At 50.9% G+C, this 22,868-nt stretch overlaps 2 protein-coding genes across 8 annotated transcripts in view; both read left to right on the plus strand.

Annotated features, from left to right (window-relative positions):
* Window positions 1–6,582, plus strand: part of SLC8A1 (solute carrier family 8 member A1) — a 136,073-nt gene extending 129,491 nt beyond the window's left edge. For all 7 annotated transcript variants that reach the window (XM_064446585.1, XM_064446588.1, XM_064446589.1 and 4 more), the window contains 2 exons: window positions 1,556–1,831; window positions 4,050–6,582. In XM_064446585.1, the coding sequence (XP_064302655.1) occupies window positions 1,556–1,831; window positions 4,050–4,426 (653 nt within the window). In that variant the 3' untranslated portion in view covers window positions 4,427–6,582. The remainder of the gene's footprint in view (window positions 1–1,555; window positions 1,832–4,049) is intronic.
* A 12,901-nt stretch (window positions 6,583–19,483) lies between these two features.
* Window positions 19,484–22,860, plus strand: GINS1 (GINS complex subunit 1). Its single transcript, XM_064446578.1, has 7 exons — window positions 19,484–19,593; window positions 19,685–19,749; window positions 19,829–19,924; window positions 20,361–20,451; window positions 20,983–21,099; window positions 21,979–22,053; window positions 22,340–22,860. The coding sequence occupies exons 1-7, from the start codon at window positions 19,519–19,521 to the stop codon at window positions 22,406–22,408; spliced, it is 588 nt and encodes a 195-aa protein (XP_064302648.1). The 5' UTR covers window positions 19,484–19,518; the 3' UTR covers window positions 22,409–22,860.
* The last annotated feature ends 8 nt before the right edge of the window (window positions 22,861–22,868 follow it).

Consider the following 22,868-nt stretch of genomic DNA (forward strand, 5'->3'; position numbering starts at 1 on the left):
CCATGCAGCTTGGGAAAGGACTAAAATACCTGCTGCAAAATTACAGTGTGAGCACAGCACAGTGTATCTGGCCAGTACCAGCCTTTGTGCAATGAGCAAAAAAATCCAGGCCAGCATAGGCTTCCCAGGCTCCAGTCATCTTGGTGGCCCCACACCTGGAGCAGGAAAGGGGAAAAAACAAGACACCTGCCTGGATCCCCTTGGCCCTGCAGGACCAACAAGATGATGTGCTGGGCTATTGCCAGAGGAAGGGGCCAAGGAGCCAGGGTGAGTGGGCCAGGACAGTCTGATGTCTGCTGAGCTCTTTCCCTGCAACCCACAGGAGAGCTTCTGGGCGTAAGCCAGCCTGCATGTCCAAAGGGCATGGCTGTGGATGCATAACTCCCTGAGAGCCTTTGGGGGCATGCAGCAGCTGGCACACAGGGTCTGAGAGCCCCCAGGGCATCATGCAGGATGGGCGCAAGGACTCACATCCCCAACTCCCTGTCTGTGCTGGAGACCCAGGTATTGCAGGTGCTGCACAGGCCACAGCCCTGAGCAGCAGTGTGCTGTGTGGGGTGGAGCATTCAGCACAGCACCAGGATAGCCAAGGTCTGACCCACACATAGTACCTGGTGAGCAGAGATGGGGCCAGGACTGCTGGCATGCTCACGCTGGGGAAATTACCCCTGCAAGGCATTAACAACAGATTGATGAGAAGTGAAGCACTGACCTGGATCAGGGACAGAAAATAAAAGAAGGATAGTGCATTTTTGCTGTGACAAATGATGCCTCCTAGCTGGCTCATGGCCTGAGGTGCTTGACAGCTACCTGGAAGGGGTGCCAATGGGAAAGCATTTTCATGTGCAGGGGGTGCCCACTGACTTTGGTCAGACCAGACTGAAAGGAATGGGCAGCCAGAGCTGGTAGGGAAGCACCTGAAGGGGCAGGGAAATGCAACAGGGAAGGATAGTCAGCAGTGATGGACTAGGGAGGTTTTAGGGCAGGTGTTCTTCATGGTTGGATCCTGGTTTGCAGAAAAGGTGAAGCACCAGAGATAGCAGCTCAGCAGCCACCAAAACCAGCCGTCTTTCCAGACAGCTGGAAGCAAAGACATGTGCTTGTGAAAACCAGCTCAAAAAGAGCTTCCTTAGGGGAGTCTCCATGAGGCATGTGTTGCTCTTGGTGGGTTTGCTCGCCCCAAGAGACTCCAGCCAGCACGAGGCCAGTGGTTTCCCATGTTTTCTGGGGAAAGGGCTCCTGAGCAAGGGCTGAGTACCAGAAAGCATCTGGTGGTTAAACTCACGCAGAGCTGCTGGCATGGGGCTTTGTGTTTTCTGAAGCACAGGCTGGTTTTCAAGACCAATGCCTTTGGAGGGTCTCTCTGTGCCATGGGAAGGAGCCAGGAAAGGCCATTGAGCCCCTCTGATGATTGCCCATAAAATATTTGGAAGTCAAGGCCTTCTAGGGCCCAAATAATGAGACACAGCATTTGGGGGGCTGCAGTACGCACAAGAGCTTTGCCCAACCCCCCCAGGGTGGGTGAGTCTAATCAGGCACTGGTGGTTTTCTCCAGGGGAAGACGACGATGATGATGAATGTGGGGAGGAGAAGCTGCCCTCCTGCTTTGACTACGTGATGCACTTTCTGACTGTCTTCTGGAAGGTCCTTTTTGCCTTCGTGCCCCCGACAGATTACTGGAATGGCTGGGCTTGCTTTGTTGTCTCCATCCTCATGATTGGCCTCCTGACAGCTTTCATCGGTGACCTGGCATCCCACTTCGGCTGCACCATTGGCTTGAAGGACTCAGTCACCGCAGTCGTGTTTGTCGCACTGGGGACATCGGTGCCAGGTAAGGACAACAGTTGTAAAGATCCATCTCTGCTCAGTCTGGGTTTGGGTTTGGGCTGGGAAAGCTGGGCACAGCGAGGCTGTGCTCTGCAGGACCCCCGAGGACAGATTTGTATGTGGACATTGTTTTTCAGTCTCAGATGGGCTGGGAGGATTGAGCCAGGATGGGAATTCAGTCCCCTGGAAATTATTCCAAGGACCTTCCCCTTGCAAAAACTGTGAAGTATCTATTTCTGTGGACAACCTCCACGGCATCCAGTCTCAGAGTAGAAAATCAGTCATTGATTAAAATGCTGCCTGTGTTTGCAGTCCTGCATTTTCTTTCTGAGCATCTGCTCCTTTAACCTTGCCTCCCAGGTGAGTCAGGTGCTAGACTGTACTCAGAGTGCTCTGCCCAGCACGGACACCTTTGTGTGAGACCAGGTTCAGCTTTGGTTCAGAAGGATCAAGGTGAGGTTGCTGAGCTGCTTGAAATGGGACTTGTGAAGCCCCTAGAAGGCCCCATCCCCACAAATGTTGTGAGACGTGTCTCTGGTCAAGTGGTCACCCAGCCTCAGAAGGCAGCAGAGACTGAGGACTGCTGTCAACCCAGCCTCCTTTTCTGCTGGCTCAGCATGAGCCCCTCTGAGGGATGAACCGGTGCACTGGAGAGGATGGTCCCAGTGACACGGTTGCTCTGGGAAGTCCACTGTCAGCTTGCTTGAGAGAACCTCTGCCTTTCTCTCACCTTCTTCCATGGCTGTGCTGGCCAGGCACAGCCTGGTTCCCTGAAAAGAGGCTCTAACCCAGCCAGACCATGCCCCTTTGCCGGTCACACCTTCCCTCGTCACCCCAGATTTCCACCAGGATGCTCAAAGATCTTGAAATTGCCCTAATGCTATCAGAGCCCAAAAAAGAAGCAGCAGAATCAAAAGGAAGAACAGATTTGGGCAAAGAACAGAAGAAGGAGCATTTTTTTAGACCTCTGGTACTTTTAGGCATGAAGTTTGAAGGGCTGTCTCATACCCATGACAGCAAAAATCTTCCATCCTGCTTTTGTTGACAAAAGATGGCATTTAATAAGTTCTTTCTAGAATACAAACTCTTGTTTGAACTAGCAGATGCTCCCAGACCGTGTCGCGTTAGCTAGATGCTGCTAGTTGGGCTGCTCCACACCAGGGAGGTGCAAGGTGCTTTCCAGGAGACATACAGGCATCAGGCAAACATGCAGTAACATCAAGACTGACAGGGGCTTCCCTGCATAAAAGCACTGCTCAAGCTTACAGAAGTGCACGTGGTTGTTTCGACGCTCTGGTGGTGCTGGCAGTGTGCCCCAGGTGTGCCCTATCCCTCCTCCCACAGTGACAGCTGTAGCACTGCAGAGGTGTCAGCACTGTCCCACAACCCCATTACTGCACCCTGACCAAGGCTGAGAACAAGGGGAAATGCCTTTTTCTTCCCTCAGCAGTCAGATCCATTTCCATGGGAGCTTCTTTTAAAAAATAAAGCAGCCTTTTATTTCTTTGCTGCAAATGGCTCCTTTCACTGTGCTTATAGGTGCCCAGCGTCCTGTTACATGAAACTGGGTCTTCATGCCAGGCTGAGCTGGAGCCCCACTGGGAAGGAGCATAAAAGAAATTCTGTAGAATTAAAAACCATGAAGTCTGACCTCACCATTTCCTTTTTCTGAGCCAAGTTTTATCACAGAAAAGGGGTGAAAGAGGATCACTTGTTTAGCAAGGTGTTAGGGTCTGCACAAGACACAGGACTTCAGTGAGGCAAAAGATTTTGGAGCAACATCATTAAAGCAAACACAGAAACTCAAATGCAAAACTTCAGGGAACCTGAAAGATACAAACCACTGTGGCTCCTTTTCCAACCTTTTCAGTTCTTTTACAAGTCAACAAATTAGTGGATGTGGGAGAAGGGGCCAACACAGCATAGTACTGGGAAGTGTTGTCACTTGCTTAAAGCACTGTGGGATATCTGGAGCCATATTGGGAGCAGCCTCATATTTCTGGACATTGAGATTTCCCTCCTGGGCATTTCTGGACTCTGATTGTCACTCTCTCTCTGGCCAGATGTGCCGTTCCTTGGGAGTGCCCATAGACAAGCCTGTACCCAGTCCCATTACCCATTATCTTCATTCCCCAAGTGATGTCGTTGTCTCCAAGATGCCTGCTGCTGTCCCTCCTTACCTGGCCATTTCCTGAAGGTTTCTCTCTACCTTCCCTTCGCAGACACATTTGCCAGCAAAGTAGCAGCAACACAGGACCAGTACGCAGATGCCTCCATCGGGAATGTCACTGGGAGCAATGCTGTGAACGTTTTCCTGGGCATCGGGGTGGCCTGGTCCATTGCAGCCATCTACCACGCAGCACACGGACAAGCCTTCCAAGTCTCACCCGGCACCCTGGCCTTCTCTGTCACCCTCTTCACCATTTTTGCTTTTATCAGTGTGGGCGTGCTGCTCTACCGGCGGAGACCTGAGATTGGAGGTGAGCTGGGCGGGCCGCGGACTTCCAAGCTGCTCACATCCTCACTCTTTATCCTCCTCTGGCTCTTGTACATATTCTTCTCATCTCTGGAAGCCTACTGCCACATAAAGGGCTTCTAAAGGGACAATCAGAGATAGTAAATATATATATATCTATATGTATCTATATAGAGTGATATATAGGTATAGATATAGATATAATGCTGTGTATAATGAACAGAGAAAGAATAAAAGAGATTTGCCATGTTCACACATCTGCTGACAGAAAGCGGCTTTGGAGCATCCTTTGAACTAGGCAGCAGCCCAAAGCCAGCAGGACCCCTCCCCGGGCAGCAGCCCCGGCCAGAGCCCAGTGGCAGGGCCCTCTCTGCAACTCTACCAACAAGAGCAGCTGGTAGCCACCGAGCCCCTTCCCATCGCTCTCTCCCACCTACGGCCCCACAGGAGGATGGATGCAAAGGTGACTGGGGCGCGTCGGTACAGGGAAGGCCAGAGTAGCTGGTGAGAAACAGCAGTGGGAAAGGGAAGGAGAGGAAAGCAAGGGTCCTGATGTCTGACCACCACCCACCTGCCTTCACCACTCGGGAACGTCCCCTCTGGCCCTGTTGGAAAGAAGCGAGAGACCGGACTGAAGACAAGGGGAAACTGGGAGCTTTCTAAGGATAGAACATAAACCATTTTCATCATCGATTTGGGGTTGGGTTTTTTTGTTTTGTTTTGGCGTGTGCACACCTAGCATTTCCCCCCACATGCCCCTCGCCTTTCCCCATTGTGCTTCGGGGATGCGCAGCCGCAACCTCGTGTCCGGTGTCCTAGGCCGAGGCCACACGGAGTGGCTGGGGCTCTCCTCCCGCCTCATCCGCCTCCTCGGGCATGCTGTCGTGGTACTTGTAACATTTGCATGAATGAAATGAACCCTATTTGTATATAGCACCCTATAGGGATAGTCCTTCCAGCCATGTGGGTTGAGCATTACAGATACAAGTGTTTTCTTTTCACCAGGTTTTATTTATTTTAGTTTAGTTTTGCCATAGGTTTTTGTTTGTGTGTTTGTTTCCTCTTAGTGGGGGTAAAAGGAAAGCTGTCCCTGTTTATTGCTCCATGCGTGGGTCCACGACAAGCAATAACAGCCACACAGATGTAGGTTTTCAGGGGAGGAAAGTCCACACCCCAGAGACTGCATGCTCGATCCCCCTGCAAGGCCAGCGTCCCCCATACAGTGGTAAGTCCAGGACATGCTGAAGCCAGTGTGAGGGCCTCCACCGTCCACAGGAGCCCAAGTGGGATGACCAGTGTCTGAGTCCAAGGGAGACGAACATGGCTGGCTCCCAGCACCTCTCCTGTCTCTGCATTTATAGCCAGTGGCTGCCTCAAAACCCCTTGGCCCCCTGCTATTCCCTGTGTCCCCAGAGGTCTAGTGATTGCCCCTGTTTCTGAGCATTAAGTCATCGGGATCAGTCCCCAAGCTGGTCCTTTCCCACAGACATTTGGAGGCAGAATAATGCAGCATAAGGCCTGAGGGTCATTAATGAGATCTCCCATGCTGATGAGCATAACCCAGAAGCATCCCCCAAGGAAAAGGGCCACATTTTGCACTGTCTGAATCTGAAATTGATGGGAAGGATGAGACAGGGAGATGTAACTCAGCATCACCCCCCAACTCCGATGCTAGCAGTGCAGGCTGGGTTAGCGAGCCAAGCCCGGGGAGGTGTGGATGTAGAGCTCCCCTGGGCGCAGCACAGGGATGACATCATGCACTGATGTTGAGAGATGTCTCCTTACTCTACGCCCTTCACCAGCCTTCCTGGTGTCCCAGCCAGGCAAATGCCCAGCCTGCAAGTCCACTGGTGAGCTCTTCCCACCAAGCTGAAAACCACATCTGACGCTTGTACCATAACTGATTTGCTGGGGGTATTTTTACTCATTTTGAACAATCTGTGGAAATTATAATTAACCTGTTGTAAGATTTTTCCCTAGGAGGATGAGGTGTGGGGTTCTTTTTTCCTTCTCAAGGCTTTTTTTTTCACTTTTGATGGGTTTTGGGGGTTTTCTTTTTGTTTCTCATTGTTTTGGGGAAAGAATCAAATACAGATGCAGGTTGTTCAGGTTTATAATTACCTTTATGTACAATTATTTAATTTTCATCCATTTGGCTTCATTGATTTTCTTTGTGTGTATTGCCCACCACTATAGGCAGTGAGTCCACTAATTGTGATGATCCTTATCAATGGTACACAATGCACAGACAAATAAAGTTTGTAATGATTCCTGATGGATCCACTAGTGCTCCTGCATATTCTCTATGGAAAACCCTTCCCTCCCCTCTCACTGTCTCCCCTTACATTGTACCCATCTCTTCTTTACTCATTGGTTTGCCTTCATTGTGTTTCTGCCGCTGACGTGGGACAACGGTGCCTCCACATTCCCACTCTTGCCCCATCTCACGGCTTTCCTCCTGCTCCATCTCCATTGTGCCTCAGGCTTGGTGTGCTGTGGTACAGCCGGGGCTCGCAGCCCACCCAGCTCTCAGGGGGGTGCAGGAAACCATCCAGGGGCAAAGCTGCAGTGCAACCCTTCTGGGCCCACAAGCTGCTCCTATGCTGGGTCCCCCATCAGTGCTGGCTTGCCCTAGACTCAGGGAGAGTCGTGCATATGCCCCCAAGGTACTTAGCAGCTGTTTCTGCTTGTGTCCTCTAGTTATATAGAACTACTTCTGCTCTTGTTCCAGCCTCACAGTGACTTGCGCTAGGTTAAGCCACTAGCTAATGAGAAGTGGAAATGCAAGAGATGCATTACCAGGGCAGGTTCGATGGGTGCAAGAGCAGATCTGAGACACCCCACAAGCTTGCCAAGCAAACCAGGAGCTCGGGCTGCTCTGGGCAGCTGCCTGCCCATGCCTCAGTCCAGGTGCCATGGGCTGTTTCTGACCCACATGGCTCAAGAGAGCACTGAAGAGGAGAAAAGTCTCTACATGCCATGGGATGTTGCTCCTCCCTGTGTTTTAGCCAGCATCTGTTGAGCTGTCCCCAGATAAACCCTCCCTGCAATGCTTCCATGGTCTTGCTCTGACAGCTGAACTCAAACACCAGCTCCTGAGATGGCTCCCAGGCAAGTGCTGCCTTCACCTGGTGGGGCTCCACCCAGTGAGGCACACATGCCTGGGGCACACACTTCTGGGGTCCTGCCCATGCTCCTGCCTACAATCCTGCCCACATTCCTGCCCCTCTGCTGCACAGGGTCAGGATGGAGCCACACAGGTGGTCAGACTGGCACCAACAGCAGTATCTAGCTTTTGAGCTCCAGGCTAGAAACGTGTCACCAAGCAAAAAGAGGTGGTTGACTGTGTTGCAGCATGACCATGTCTGCAGAGGCCCAGAGGCAGTAAAAGTCCCATCTGCTGATGTGAGGGGATGTGCAGCAGAGCAAGTTAACTAACACACCCTGGCAGCCAGAGGGTTTAACATGATCTCTGGGCTGCTCTCATAGAAACCTGGCCCTTCCCCACTCCTGATGCTGCTTTTTGCAACCCGTGGTGCTGGTCCCACTCTCCCTGCAGGTGCTCAGCACCCTTCAGGATGAGTGCAGATCAAGCTTCAACAGTTCTCAAGCCCCAGGTGAATGCAGCCAGTCACACCTGTGTGCTTTTCCCAGGCAGTGAATTATGAAAGCAAAGCAGCTCTCCTGACCCAGTAATTACATCTGCTGAAAGGTGATGTTGGTATTTTACTCTCATCATTTGCTTCAGAATGAATTGCAGTCACTGAAGTCATTAACAAGTCGAATGGGACTTGTGTAGCAGCTCAGTTTAACAGGCAGTAAATAACTGTTCTGCTTACAGAGCTTTCCAAAGGGAATGATGGAGCATTGCTTGCTTAGGACAAGGCCTAAATCGCACAGTAAACACCAGCCTTGTTTATGCAATTATTCTCTGCCAGCTTGTGCTTTTTGGCATCTTTCTTGAGCTTATGCAAAGCGTGACATATATTTGCCCAGTTGCTCACGGAGGAGCCACAGAGGAGCAGCGACCCTTTTACCTGGCTGCTGCCTTGCCATACCAAGGAGGGGAAGGACTGCTCCACCAAGCCCCAGCTACCCGCCTGTGTCCGCAAGGGTGTAGTGCCTCCTCCTCTATGCCATCCTTGTCTTTAAACCAAAGCCTCCAAAGGCAAAAGTAAACTGCCCTTCTCCGTCAGACACCTGCACCCAGCCCTACGCTGCCCGGGGCAGCAGCAGAGAGCACAGCCCCCAGCATGGCATGTCTTGCCCTCACACCTGCCTGCCCCATAGGGCATAACCCATCTCCCACATCTAGTGCCAGTGCCCTCCCATCTCCTCATCTCTGCCAGCCTCCCCACCCTCCCTCACAAGGGAAGGGCATCGAGCATCTCTGATAAAGCCCCAGGCTCAGGGAGGTTGCTAGAAACAGCACTTCAAACCCTCAGCCTCCATTCGTCCACCTGCCCTGGCTGCTTTCACCCTCTCTCACCACCCCACTAGCCAAAGGCAAACCTTTCCATGGAAAAGGATGCAGCGCCGTGCAAAGTACATTCAGAGACAGACATCCAAATAACTCTACAGGCTACTGCAAAGCACTTGAGGACAAAGGGAAGGAGCACGCAGAGCAGTGACAGCCCTGAGCATCTTAGCAAAACCATATCCCCAGCTCTTCCAGGGTCAACAGGAGAGGAGGGAAATCACAGCCACAACCTGAACACATGGAAAAGGTGCAAAAAAGCCAGGGACTCGACAGGTCCCTGGTGCCAGCAGGAGCCACAAACCCACAGCATCTCACAGCTGAGCCTACCCAAACTGCTACTGCCCACCTGCACCTGTGCCCAGGCATCACGGGAAACACTTGCTCCAGAGACGTAAATCCCTCTGGGGCGAGGGGAGATTGCAAGAGTTATTTTTGCATCTTTCCCCCCACTTTCATCACTTCCTTAAAGGAGAAAAAGGAAAAGGAAGGCTTTGAGCCCTTTCTGGTCACAAGTGCGGATGCAGTCTATAAACTCACTGTGCTATTTATGCTATAAGCAGAGGGGAGAACCAGAGCCTGTGTGTTATTGTTACAGCTATTTTAAAATGCTTGGGTAAGAATCAAGTGCAATGGTTTTGGGGGCCATATACATACCTAAGAAGGAGGCTCAGCTGCATTCCCAGAGGGGCAGAGCTGGGCATAGCCAGAAAATGACAGAGAGAGAGAAAAGAGGGAAAACTGAATGCTGGAGGATGTTATTCCAGGAGAAACCCCTGCATTATTTTTCTGTAGGCTTTGGCACCCAGGCCCATCCAGGGAAGCATGTTTACAGAGCACCAGGAACCTCTCTGGCCTCTCTGAGCATGTGATAACTGACCACACACATGCATACACATGCACAGCACAGCTGCAGAAAAGCCTGTTTATCTTGTAAAACATTTACTCATGCAGGAAAGCATCCAAAGGCATCTGTATTCCTGAAAAAAAGCACCAAGGGACAATAAATAGTGAGATTCCTCACCTTTTAAGGACTTGAGCCTTCCTCCTTTTGGAACTGGAGGTGCCAAGAGCCTCTCGCCAGCCAGCAACACCAGCAACGCAGAGGGAAGGGTTGCTGTGAATGAAAGGGTCCCGTCTGGCCAAGCAGCAGCTGTTATCAGCAAAGATAGCCAGAATATTGCTGTTACTGGCAGGATTTGCTTTCTATGGCATGTCCCTGAGAGCATCCAAGGGATCTCCACGTGGTCTTGCTGTCTCTCTGGAGCATCCTGAGAATGGGCAGCCCTGTTCCTGAGCACCCTGTGCCCCCAGAGTAGCTCACCTCTCTCTCCTGCAGGCCCTGCTGCACCCTTCCTTGGCTCCTTCCCACCCTCCCAAGGTGAATGCCAGCTTGGGGCTCCCCTCCCTAGAAGTGTCAAAGAGGGCACTGGGGTGCACACAGTTCCCACAGGGCTGCTGAGCACTGCTGGGCAGTGGAGCCGAGAGCTGCCAGTGGGATGCCCATTATCAGAGGGCACAGGGAAGGGAGAAGTGCCATGGGCTCCCACCCAGTCCTGGATATCTCCTTTTAGGCACTGCCACAGTATAGCCCCTTGCATCAGCTGCTGTGGCTATGGACATGCATCTTGATTTCTGCACAGCTATAGCACAGCCTCCAGCTTTTTTGGCTGTCTGTGGACACAAATCCCAGGGAGTATTTTTACTTACTTGATTCAAAATAGCCCTTGATCTGTTGTCCTGCCCTATGACAGCTCTCTGCCCCTCCTAGCACACACACCCCACCCCCAACTGTGTGTAGTTCTAGGTAGTGGTGGGAAGGAGCATTAGCAATGCACCACGACCATATGCTGCCTGACATTGGGGTCCTCCAGCATCCACCCTGAGCCATCTCAAGGCCCCAAAATGGCTGGCTGCACACAGTGATAATCCATCTTAGGGCTTACTCTGTGCTGGTACCCCCGGTGGAGCCTCTTTGCGTGTCCTCTTCCTTCAGGGTCCCTGCAGAGGAGCCTTCTCTGACCTTCCCGTCCCACAACTGGGGGCTTCCTGCAAGGGACGAGTCTCACTGGACCAAACAGCTATGTTGTTAGCTCAGGCTTGCTGTCTGTATCTCAGGGCAAAGATTAACCACTCCAGAAGATATCTTGGACTTGAGCCCCTGCAAGCAAAGGACCATGCAAGTTTCCACACAACAGAGGCAAATGTCAGCATGCTAAGCCCTTACTGCTCATCACCAAGGCACTGTTACAGGCACTGTTTTTATTGTGCTGCTGTCCTTCAGTCATGAGTTTTTTGAAGATTAAACATTTTTGCTGAATTTCCACTGTTGTTATCAAGTCCCACAGATGCTCCAGCTCCATCCCCCACACCAACCCTGCCTCTGTGCTTCCAGAGCAAGCTTATTGCTTTAACTGATGGTTCAAGGTCAACCTCAACTCCTTCCTTTCAAAATGCAGCCTGTTCTTCATGCTTTAGGTATTCTAAAACTTATCTAACCTGCCTGCAAAACTTTCCTGACCCCACTTAAAATGGGTAGAGTTTAAGTCAACCAAGTTGCGATGGCTTGGGATGCTTATCCCCACTTAATGCTCCTAAACTCTTGCAGGACATGGAGGACTCCCACAGGGTTCTCTCCCTGCACCTCCTGACCTCCCCGTTGAGTAACTGTAAAATTGCTGCTCTAGCACAGGACAGATGGGGTCCTGGTGGTGTGAATGTGTTCCAGGTTTCTACCAGGCTTATTTGGGAGTGTTAATGAAAGCTTTTGCAAACTAGTGGCTTTGTGACTCCCAGGGATGTAGGGAGGTGCACGAACAGATTTCTCCTTGCTCAGTGTAATGCTGAGATGGCTCCCTCGCTTTCAGCTTTCAGCTATAGCCCTGTGTGCTGCCCTGGTCTTGCCTTGCAATAAAAGCTGTGATTAGATGCCCCTTGGCTGAACTCCCCCTGTATAGATGAAAATGAACTGATGTCTGTTATGTCCTCATTTGTTTGACCCATGTTGCTTCCTTCATCTTCTGAGCTCTTGAGAAAACGTGCTCACGCAGGGAGCCATGCAGGAGACCTGCTCGTCTTGCTCTTAATCAGGAAATATGCACTACTTCTAGCAGCTCTAGAGAGCAAAAGATTGTGATAATACCTTTTCCATTATAGTCACTATGTTAGCAAAAAATAAAACGCTATTTATTTTTTTCCCTGACAACAACCCAACTCCTGACAACATTTGCCCAGCTTCTTTCTTCCTTAATGCATTAAGCATTAGGAGGCACGGCTCTGCAAATAACCCAGCTGTCAAGACTACCTGTTGAGGACATTGTTCAGTAATCCAGGAAAACAGTTTTATTTGTGGATGGAGGGGAGAAGTTGGTGAATTCTCCAAGCTTCCTAGCTCCTGCTGGAAGAAACACATACATACTGGTAAAAGCCACAAAATGCCAAGTTTGGTACCGTGTAGCCCTCTGTATCCCAGGTCTCTGTGCTAAGGAGACATGGCATGAGGTTGTAAAATCAAAACCATGAACTCCTGAAGACCACTCAGCAGTGATGGGCACCTTTATACCTACCACTGTCCCTAGGATATCCGGAGAGGTCTCTGGTACTCCTGGTGTTCACCAGGTGCGAATGTCACTGTTAATCAAAGCAAGAAGAGGACGCAGAGGACACCATGCGCTACCTCCTCCCCACCCCAACAAACAAGCCCATGGGATATTCCCAGCAAGAAGCTGTCAGACTGCCAGGGAGCAAAGCTGTCACCAGGAAAGATCACACATCTCAAAGGCAGCTGGTTCCGCATGGGACTCTCTCCATGCTGCTCTCCACATCGCTGCCACAGCAGGCAGAGCCACTCAACGCTCAGCATCCTGCAGGCAGAGCCAAAGGAAAGGCCTGGGCTGCCCATGCTTGTTCATGTGAGCATCAGCCTTGATTTCAGCCAGAGAGGGCTGCAGGGAGTGGCCATAATATTCTGAAGAAGAGGGAAATAAGATGGGAATTAGTCAAAAAAACAACGGTAGCAGTAATTTAGAACTGTTACTAATCTTCTGCTGTAATTAAGTGATCCGGTTATCTCAATGCTTGAGTGACCACTCCAGTTCTCAAAAACCATTTCTGTACACTTGAAACACGGAGAAAGCAACTGCTTCTCTTTCTAGAGTAGAAAACAGGCTGTTGCTATGAGCTTGGAGAGGACACAGAAACACATCTGTCTTGACAGAGACATAATTCAAATCAGCAGCTTCTTCCACTGTCCCACTCAGGAGTGGAGGGACACTCAGGAAGGGAGCTGGCAGCAGCCTGCGCAGCCTGTCCTGGGGATACTGGATGCTCCCCATGGGTGAGACAGCCCAGGCCCCCCCTGTAACAGCAGGACACAGGAGACAAAGAGCTCAAAATGACTCGCTGGTTCTAAAAGGTGAGGGGAGCAGCTAGTGGCTAGATGCATCCCGTGAGGCACAGCAGGCAGCAGGTGTGCAGTGCTGGGGCACAGGTAACCCACCTCACAGGCACCCCATACCAGGGCGATGGCTGGGGACAACACTGCTGAGGCAAGGTATTTTTGGTGTGCTAGAGCACATCAATGATGTGCTCCAAAAATGACAGCTCATGCTTGCCTGCTTTCCTCTGACAGCAGCCACTGTCCCCATGCTCAGCGGCCCGAGGGGAGCTCCCCATCACCCTGGCAGTAGCACAGTGGAGGCAGGCAGGGAGGAGGCTGCGACCACCCTTCCTGATGCACCAAAACACCCACCAGTCCAGCCACCTGCCCCAGTCACCCCCCATATTCTGTGTCACTTGTCATCCTGTGTGTCCTCCCCCTCACAGCCGCAGGATGCTGTAAGGCAGACAGATGTCTTGTGCAAACCCTGACCGAGAGAGAGCGAGAGATCTCTGACAGCCAGATGCATCACCCGGTTCCCCTGCTGGGGATGGGGCAAGCAGACCCCAGCTGGGCAGAGCCAAATTTCTCCAAAGCAGGGCCAAAAGGAGAGTTTGAAGAAGAACTGGCTTGGCTGGAGACGGACACCAGAATACAGGTCATAAATTCAACCCCACCTTCCCTCTGCCACCTGCACCATGCCTGGCACCACAACCCAGCACTGCCCCGGCAATGTAAAGCCCCTGTGCTGGTGAGTCAAAGCTGAGGATCGCCCCTGGGCTCAGCAGCTGAAGACTCCCAATCTCTCTGTCTCTCTCGTGGTTCCTCATAAGTTCAATGGCACAATGCAGCTACACTATTTGAAAAGCCATAATATTTGTTGGTACGACTCTTTTATTACTGTCGATTTATATATATTTGTTGATAAAAGAGGTCATCTTGGGAGACACATGTAGTCTACTGGGAAATAATTATCTGATGCTGTATATTCTGTACATGCTGTATAAACAAAGCAAAATATTTAAATTGAAATGTTCAGTGGACTTGGTGGCACATGCGGGGAGGGGAGGTTAGGATTGGGCAAGCCCCCTCCTTGGGCCACCACAGCCCAGGCTCAGGGTCCCCCGCAGAGTGTCCATCCCACTGGGGTCCTGGCCAAAGCTTGGGGCAGGGTCTGGCCACAGTGCAAGGGTGAAGCTTGCGGCTCCCTGGGTGCTTTTCCCCATGTGAAGGTGAAAGGAGGGGACTCTGCAGGTGAAAGTGACCGCGCTTGATCTCCCTCCTGGGGGTAAAGCACAAGGACTGGGTACAGCTTTTTTTTGTCAGAAACTCTCAGCGCAGCAAGCCTGGTATCGCCCACCCGCTTCCCTCCTCTCCTGCCCAGGGTGGAAACCCTTCAGCTGCCACCCAGCACGGCATCTCTAAGTCTTATGGTCAGAGAGAGACAATTCCCCACAGGGGGATATCCGGCAGCGGACAGAGACTGGCTCTGAGCATCTGGCTCCTCCGACTCGTTTCCATGCTAATCCTGTGCAACGGCACCAGCCGCCCTCCCCAGCGCGTTTTACAACAGTGACGAGCTGTGATCTTCAAACCTGACACATGCTGTTAGAAAACCTGTTTCATATTTTCTGTGGTATCGGTCTACAACTTTTGAAATCATTGGAAACAGTTGTGGTAGCCTAAAAATTGTGCTGAGCTCATATATTTTTATATTTGTGGTGTTTTCCTATTAATAGAGAGTAGTGAACCAGTAACCCTATAGCTGAAAGTGAACTATTCAAAATAAATATACAACTGCAGAAAATATTTGTAAAAATAATTTATTTGAAATATTCTGCCAAAGATAGCTCTCTACTGATCTGTAAAATGTCGTTTCTCTCTTTTTGCTCTGAATGTCATTGTGAAAGCACCTTTCTTCCCACTATCTTTTGAAGATTTGCTTTTTTGTATCTTTAAGGGCAAAGAAATATGCCAATGATTTTTTTACCGGAGCAGTAAATAGAGTAGTAAGGAGGCATAAGACAACTTTATAATAGTGATAATTGGGATCCAGCAACAACCACTCTGACAATCTGGTTCCGCCTGTAGTTCCTTTTGTGGACATATGGGTTTCCAAGCTCGGGAGGGTTCTCTAGCAGGAAGGTCTTGGTTGCAGCTGCTGTGTAGCTCACCTGAAGGAGAGAAATCTCTTGACCACCCATTAGCAGGCTTGAGGCATTTGGACCCCCTTGTGGGTAACTTCTGCCTCTTCATTATTTATAAGCAACGTACCTTTATTAGCCCTAAATAGGCCCTGTGGCTGTGGGTAACACTTGCTCAGGGCTTTGCAGGGCTTTAGCCTGATGAGGTCTGGCCCCCTCCAAAGCCATTCCTGCAATGCATCCAGCGCCTGCAGCAGCCCCAACCTGGCGACAGAAGTAATCTCACTGATGTCTGGATCTGTCCCCCTCCCCACATGGGGACAGACATGGACAGGGGAGACCCAGCCACTGCGGGACGTGATACCTTAGCAAGAGGATCAGGCCCTGCAGGTACACAGTTAAACAGGAGGATGTATGGCCCTTTACCAGGGAGAACCTGCCCAGGCTAGTCTATTCAGAAATTACAATTTTTTTTTAAAGGGAAAAATTGTATTTCCCTTCTGCATTTCTTCCTCTTGAAAGAACTTTTCAATGCTAGGAAAAACCTCCACTATCTTTTGTGATCCCCAAGTCTGTTGCAGTGGAAATACATCCTCAGCCACATCTATTAGGCTCCACCATACCAGAGATTTTTTTGGCTCAGGTTTTTTTTGTTTCTGAGAAGATTTGCAGTTTCTTAAATTTCTTGGTTGTAAAGATCCAGAGGAATTAATTGGTGATAAAGAAATGAGGGCCTTGAACAGGCTTCCGCATGCAATTCAACTTTTGACTCACCGAAGGTCAGGCATGTGTGTAAATAAATGCTTTATTGGACAGACACCCAGAAATGGAGACATGAAATGCAGTTTCCAAGCTGTGAGGTGTGTACAGGTGTGACAGGAGCACCGCCGTCCATCAGCTGCGGGTGCCACGCACCCACACAGTAAAGCACACAGCGTAGTCTGCAGCCATGGGAACCACATGCTGCTGAATTTTTGTTCCTCTGTGCAATGAGCTCTCTGAATCTGGGGTTACGCAGCTGCTGCATCACAGGGAAATGCGAACGAGCCAGGGAAGACAATTGTGAGAAGAATTGGTTTTCTGATCACTGTGCATTTTGTTAATTAGTGAATTCAAATAGTTTTATTTTTACCAAAAACAGATAATCTCTATTCCAGTAAAGACAACTGTTGACTTGATATATATATATATATTATTTGAATGGTTTATATCCTGTTGCTCTAACTACATAAAATGGAAACATGTTGCAAGTTGTGTCATTCCAATGTACAAAAATAAATTACTTTTCCCTGCATGCTGCCTGGGTATGTTGTGATTTGAATCAAGAGCTATGTTTGAATTGCCTTATTCAAGAGGTTGTATGTTACCTAACTGGGGAACGACCTGGCACTGTTCATCACATTACATGTGTACTTGATGCTGTGTTATGTCAAATTCAGATGAGATGTCTGTCATCTATGTATTTTGTGGGAGACCTTTTATCTTGTTAAACTGTGATATGTAAACCTCTCATTGCCTGAAATAGTCAGAGTTGTATAAATCAGTGTCTTCAGCTGTTTTCCTAATTTTATCACATTTCCTAACACAAAATATAGATGTTTGTAAATTCTTCATTCATTTTGTCTATTTTTATGTATGAGGCTTTTTTAATCTGGCAAAGGAGTCAGATAAGGCAGCTTCCCCTGAATTTTTCAATCAAGGCTCAGTTACATTTTTATCCCTCGGCAAGATACAACCACCAATTTTTAGCAGCTACAATTGGAATTAGGGACGTATGTTTATGCCATTATCTTTTCTGGTTCAGATGGGCCATTATAACCGCAGAACAGAATGATTAATGACAAGCCACACGTGATGCTTCTGTAGTGACTGCCCTCTGGGGAACAGGCACTTTACAGCAGCTTCTTCAGGCTCCACACCTCTGCCATGCTGTGGGCTGAATGGGGAGGGAGAGGGTAGATGTCTCTGCCACAGCCAGACATCCGGGAGGAGAGGAGGGAGAGATGCTGCTTACTGATCCTGGCTCCAAGGTGCTTTTTCTGCTTATACAAGGCACCCCAAGACAGTGCCATCTGCCTTCCTGCATGACACCCTGACCACAAAACTGCATCTTGTCCATTCATCAACTGCAATGCTCTTTTGGTCTTTGAAGACCAACCTCCCGTCCTAGCGCCACATTGTGCAAAATCGCCCCTCCTACAGCATCTGCTGAAGCTACGCATGGGGTTTTTTTCTGGCTCTGGTTTCCAGCCATGGGATCATGTTTGTCCATGCCTGGCTAACGGCAATGTGCTCATCATCTAGCCAGCAGTGTACCACCTACAGGTCAGATACTTTGCAAAACATGCTGCACTGTTGAAGGAAGCAGTACAAGGTAGGCACAAATCTGTTTTGGTGGCAGCACAAGGACAAGAGGTGACCCATACCACCAGCAGCGGAGCTCACCATCTCTGCTGTGTCACCCCTCTTACCCCCACCCTGACACAACTGCTGGGTCTCTTGGCTACAGCACCATGCGGCCAAGAAACAGGTCTGTTTGGGAAACAGACCCCCAGAAGCCCATCCCCAACTCTCAGCTGACTGGAGTATTTCTGGCATTTTCCCTCCATGCCTAAAACACCAAATAAAACAGTTGTTGGGAGCATTAAAACACTCTTGCCAGAGCCAACCATGGTCTCTGCTCGGTTGTACAGGTGCCACATCACCCTAAACACAAGGAGCATAAATGTTTCAGGCATAAAAAACTGTACTGAGGTGTCTCAGTGATGGTATAAAAATCCCACCGTGCTCTCCCCAGTCCTCCAGTTTTTGACTACCACTGCGTACCCGTGCTGTATGAAATGCTGGTAATTTTTTATGCCTAGTAACCATAGAAACACACAGTCAGGGAAGTAAATTCCTGGAACGGGACAAGCCGTGGGCCTGGGTTATTAATTCTCTTTCCAGGGCTTCGAGTGCTAAAAAATTTCCTGTCCCATCCAGAAATGCATCTCACATCTTTTTCTTTTCCTGCTTTACTTTTGGCAAGCTTCAGGTTTGAAGGATGCTGTTGGCAAAAGGGAGATGCACCAAGAAGTGCTGGGGTAGTACAGGGAGGAGGTTGTCAGAGAGACAGCTCTGTGCAGCATCTCAGAGAAGACCAAAAAGAGGAATGGCAAAACCAGTTTTGCTACAGGCACCCCCTCCTCTTTTTTTTTTAAAGTGTGGGATAAAAATGCTAATTTTTACCTTACCCACTCAGGGCCTCTCAGCGTGACCCCAAAACTGCCTGTGGTAATGCCCTCCGCTCCCCACTTTCATCGCTGCTGCTGAAAGGCACCATCTGGAAGTCACAGGCTCAGCCTGGGTCAGCAGGAAAGGAAGAGACCCCATGGCTTTTGGTGGGCTCTTCACAGCGTCCTGACACTGGACCCCTCTCACCCTGGTTCCCTGTTTTAACCTGCCATGTCCTCAGCTCGGCTGGCACAGCTCATGTCGCACGAGGTCCCCCTGCGCGGGCTTGTACAGCCCCAGGTGTGCAAGGGGACATCCACAGGGACAGGGCTGGGTATGGGGCTTGTCCACAGCAGACCTGACCTAGCACAGGGGTAGCCCTGCTCCAAGCCAAGGCTGGGGTGGGGCCATCCAACTGCTGCTCCTGTCACTCTTGGCCTAGAGGGGTTACCTTGGGGTGGGAGGCCAAAAAAGAAGTCAGAAACAGGAAGAGTGAAACGTCAAAATAAGCCTGAAAACAGGTGGATGAAGAGAGGGGATGAGTTGGGCTTCTTCTGGCCCAGTATAGGGTCAGCACTTTGCTCTGCCCAGTCCCATGGGGGTCTCCGGTCGGGATGCAGGCCCTGGCTCGGCTGGGTGCCGAGGTAGTGGTGGCGTTGCCCACCCTGCCTGGGACAGGGGTGCTCAGGAAGGGCCCGGACCGCCGGGTTCACTGGTGCAAGGCCCTGCACCGGCTAGAGGTAACCTCCTGGCGGCCTCCCCCGGCCGGGGGCGGGGAGCTGCTCTGGCTCTGCTGCCCGGGTTCGCAGCCCTCAGCTGCAGGAGAACCCCCCAACGCAGCCCCACGCCACGGCCGCAGCACCACCGGCGCCGAGACCCTCCACAACTCGGCGCGGGTAATGGAGGTGGGTGGGGCCCGTGGGGGGTGTGGCGGAGCCCCGCCCCCGGCCGCCATTGGCTGCAGAGCGGCCGGGTTTCCCGCGCGCGCGTCTGGCGCGGCAAGATGGCGGGAGAGCGCGCGGTGGGGCTCGTGCGGGAGCTGCACCGCGCCGCCGGCGGGCACCTGCCGCCCTTCCGTGTGAGCGGGGCCGGCGGGAGCGGGGCCGGGGGCGGGAGCGGGGCCGGCCCCGGTGGCGGCCCGCTCTCACCGGCGGTGTCCGGTGTTGCAGGCGGAGGGGCTGCGGCAGGCCCTGGAGGAGATGCGGACGCTGTACGAGCGGAACCAGGCGGACGTGTGAGTGCCGCGTCCGCGGAGCCCCTCCGCTCCCCCGCTCGCCGGCCCGCACCGCTGAACGCGGCTCCGTCTCTCCCAGGTCCGAAGCGAAGGCGGGGCGGACGGACCTGATTTTCCTCATCCGTTTTCGGCACTGCTGCCTGCTCCGAAACCAGCGCTGCATCCTGGCCTACCTGTGAGCACGGCGGGGGGCTGCCGCGGCCCGGGGTGGGGGAGCGGGGCGCAGGGAGGCGGTTTGTCCCCGCCAGCACTGGGGAGCGGCCCCCAAAACACAGGGTCCCCTGGCGCTGGGTGTTGAGACTCTTGGCCCGGGCGAGTGGTCCCTCTGCGAGGCGCGGAAGCAGGGCAGCTGCGGGCCTGTCTCTCCCTGTGGTCATTGCTGGTACCGCCAAACGTGAGCACAAAGAGAAGGCCCCGTTTCCTCCTGCTTTTTAAAAAGTTTTAATTACTGGATAGGCCAAAAGCCCCATCCTTTAAAGGAAGGTGGGTGGAATGATCCACGTTTTTGCTCTCTGCTTTGAGGGCAGGCTGGGGCATTGGTGCTGCCGGGGGACATCACCAGCATGCGCCTCAGCGAAGATGCTGGGTTTGCCCCTTGTTTCTTCCCTCAGATATGACCGGTTGCTGCGGATCCGAGCACTAAGGTGGGAGTATGGCAGCGTCCTGCCAAACACCATCCAGTTCCACATGTCAGCTGAGGAAGTGAGTCAGCCTTGTCTTAAACTCTTCCCCCCTTTTCCCTTATTCTTCCTGATAAGATTATCTATTTAGTAGAGTCAAAATAGGGTGGACTTCTCTTCCCCCACTACAAACGTGACACTTAATGTGCTTTTCTGTAAATACTGATTTGTTTATTCATTGCCTGTGGATACAATTCCAAACTGCTACCGAGTGCAGGTGATGCCTGGCACTTCTAAAGATCAGGCGGTCTTCACTAGATCAGACTGGCAGCCAGCAGAACCAAGTCTTCACATGCTGCTCTCAAATGCCATCTCTAGACCAATGCACAGAGCTGCTAATAGCAGCACCACGTGTCCTACCCTGAATCCAGATTGCTCAGCCTCTGGGGTAGTTTTTACCTTTAGAAGAGCTTGTGTTCACCTTGGGCTGGCATGGACACACTCAGGAACAGTGGTCTGACAGTACAAATAAGCTAGATCTCACTCAGCAGGGATCTGTCTTTCAGCATTAGCTGTTCGGCTTTGCCTGAGGGATTGCTGTTCATGTCCACAGGTGGAATGGTTCAATCGGTACAAAAAGTCTCTGGCTACCTACATGAGGTCAGTAGGAGGAGAGGAGGGGCTGGACCTTACACAGGACATAAAACCTCCTAAAAGCCTGTACATCGAAGTAAGTGCAAGATTGGTGGTTTCTGTCTGTGAGCAAACATTTTGCCCAACCATCTTTTCTTTGAGAATTTCACCCCCATCCCACGTCAGAAGGTCACTGAGCACCATTTGAGAGCACCACAGCTTCTCCATTTTACTCTTTACACTCTGCCTGCCAGCATTTTACTCATTCTTCTACTCCAAGTATGTTGAAAGATAGCATTTCTAGTCCACAGGGAATTGGTGTGGTGGAGTGTGTGGTCTGAATCCCAGTGAGAAGTTTTTGCAGCATTTTGCAGAAACTTAACCAACTCTCAGATCATCTAGAAACCTTGTTCCCATTTTAAGAATTGTTAACTAGTTTTCTTTGTTGTTATTTTAAATGGACTCTGATAGATGAGACTCTAAATCATTTTACACAATTGATACAACAAAACAAGAACATGTGAGAAATTGGAGTCAGTAGCTGAAGTGCTCTGTTCTGATATTCTCTTCAAAAGAACATGCAGTGACAAATCAATCTGTTCCTTAAGACAGTTTCACTGTTAACAGATTGACTTTTTCTGGTATGTGTGTGTGGAGGTTCTGGAAATGCTGCTGCTGTTCCCCAGACCCTGTTTCTTGTGCTCCTTCTCCTCTAGTCTGTAGAGGGATGGGCTGGTCTGCTTGCTGGCGCTTCTTGCTCCAGACAGAGGCAGGAAGAGAATGTCAGGTAGAGCCCACAGACCGTGGAATCGGTCCAGCTCTGTATTTCCAGGTCTGCTTTATATTGAGGCTCCAGCAGGCAGGTAGGAATATGTCCATACTTACAGTTCTGGGGCATGTGTTGTAAGTCAGCAGTGATATCTAGTGTTTTTTGTGGGAGATCTGATGATATGAGAGCTGTGTTTCCGCTTTGCAGGTCCGGTGTTTAAGAGACTATGGAGAACTTGAGATCGATGATGGTACCACTGTCCTGTTGAAGAAGAATAGCCAGGTACCCATGACAAGAGAGTGTAGTCCATTCTCTTCTTCCCTTTCACTCCCATGACACTCCCCTGCTTGTGCCAGCTTTGCAGCGTGTCACAGTTCCTGCACACCTGGCTCCTTGCACATGCTGCAAGCTGTCTGCATGGCCCAGGACTGCGGTTCAGCTCTGTCTGATCTGGTACCATAATACCGCAGACATACAGCACAACAGAGCTGGTTGTGTACAGCAACAAATCCAGTCCGCCTGGAAAGTCTGGAGTCTGCAAGGAAAATTTGTCTGTGTTTCTCTGCAGCACTTCTTACCCCGCTGGAAATGCGAGCAGTTAATCAGACAAGGAGTCCTCGAGCACATTCTGTCGTAAGCATGCAGGACTGGAGAGACAATGCTTGCTTGGTGGCCTGCCCGCAACAGGGACTGAACTCTGGTGTGTGCAGGACTTCAGATACCTCAGCATTTCTCCAGTGGGCACCCTGCTGCTCCTCTTAATAGCCTTTGATACCTGATGTGAAGATCAGCCCCGAGTTTATGAAGTATGCAAACCACACTGGCCAGCTCTTCATGACCAAAGGGTGCATACTGGTAATGTAGTGATCCTGGAAATCCAGCATAGTACGGGGTGGTATTGTAGGTGGGGGAGGTGGGCAGGGGGTGGTATCCAAGCCCCACAGCTACAAGCAGGTTTTGTGAATGCATTTTTGCTTGGAGCACTTCTTTGTTCACACTGTGCATGTGGGAGTTAGAGTCCAAGAGGCTGGGCTCTAGAATGCAGGAGAGCTCTATGGTTGCAAAACAATAAAGTATCTCAGCCTTCAACTTAGTGT

This window comes from Phalacrocorax carbo, chromosome 3, assembly GCF_963921805.1.
Source record: "Phalacrocorax carbo chromosome 3, bPhaCar2.1, whole genome shotgun sequence".
Lineage (NCBI taxonomy): Eukaryota > Metazoa > Chordata > Aves > Suliformes > Phalacrocoracidae > Phalacrocorax > Phalacrocorax carbo.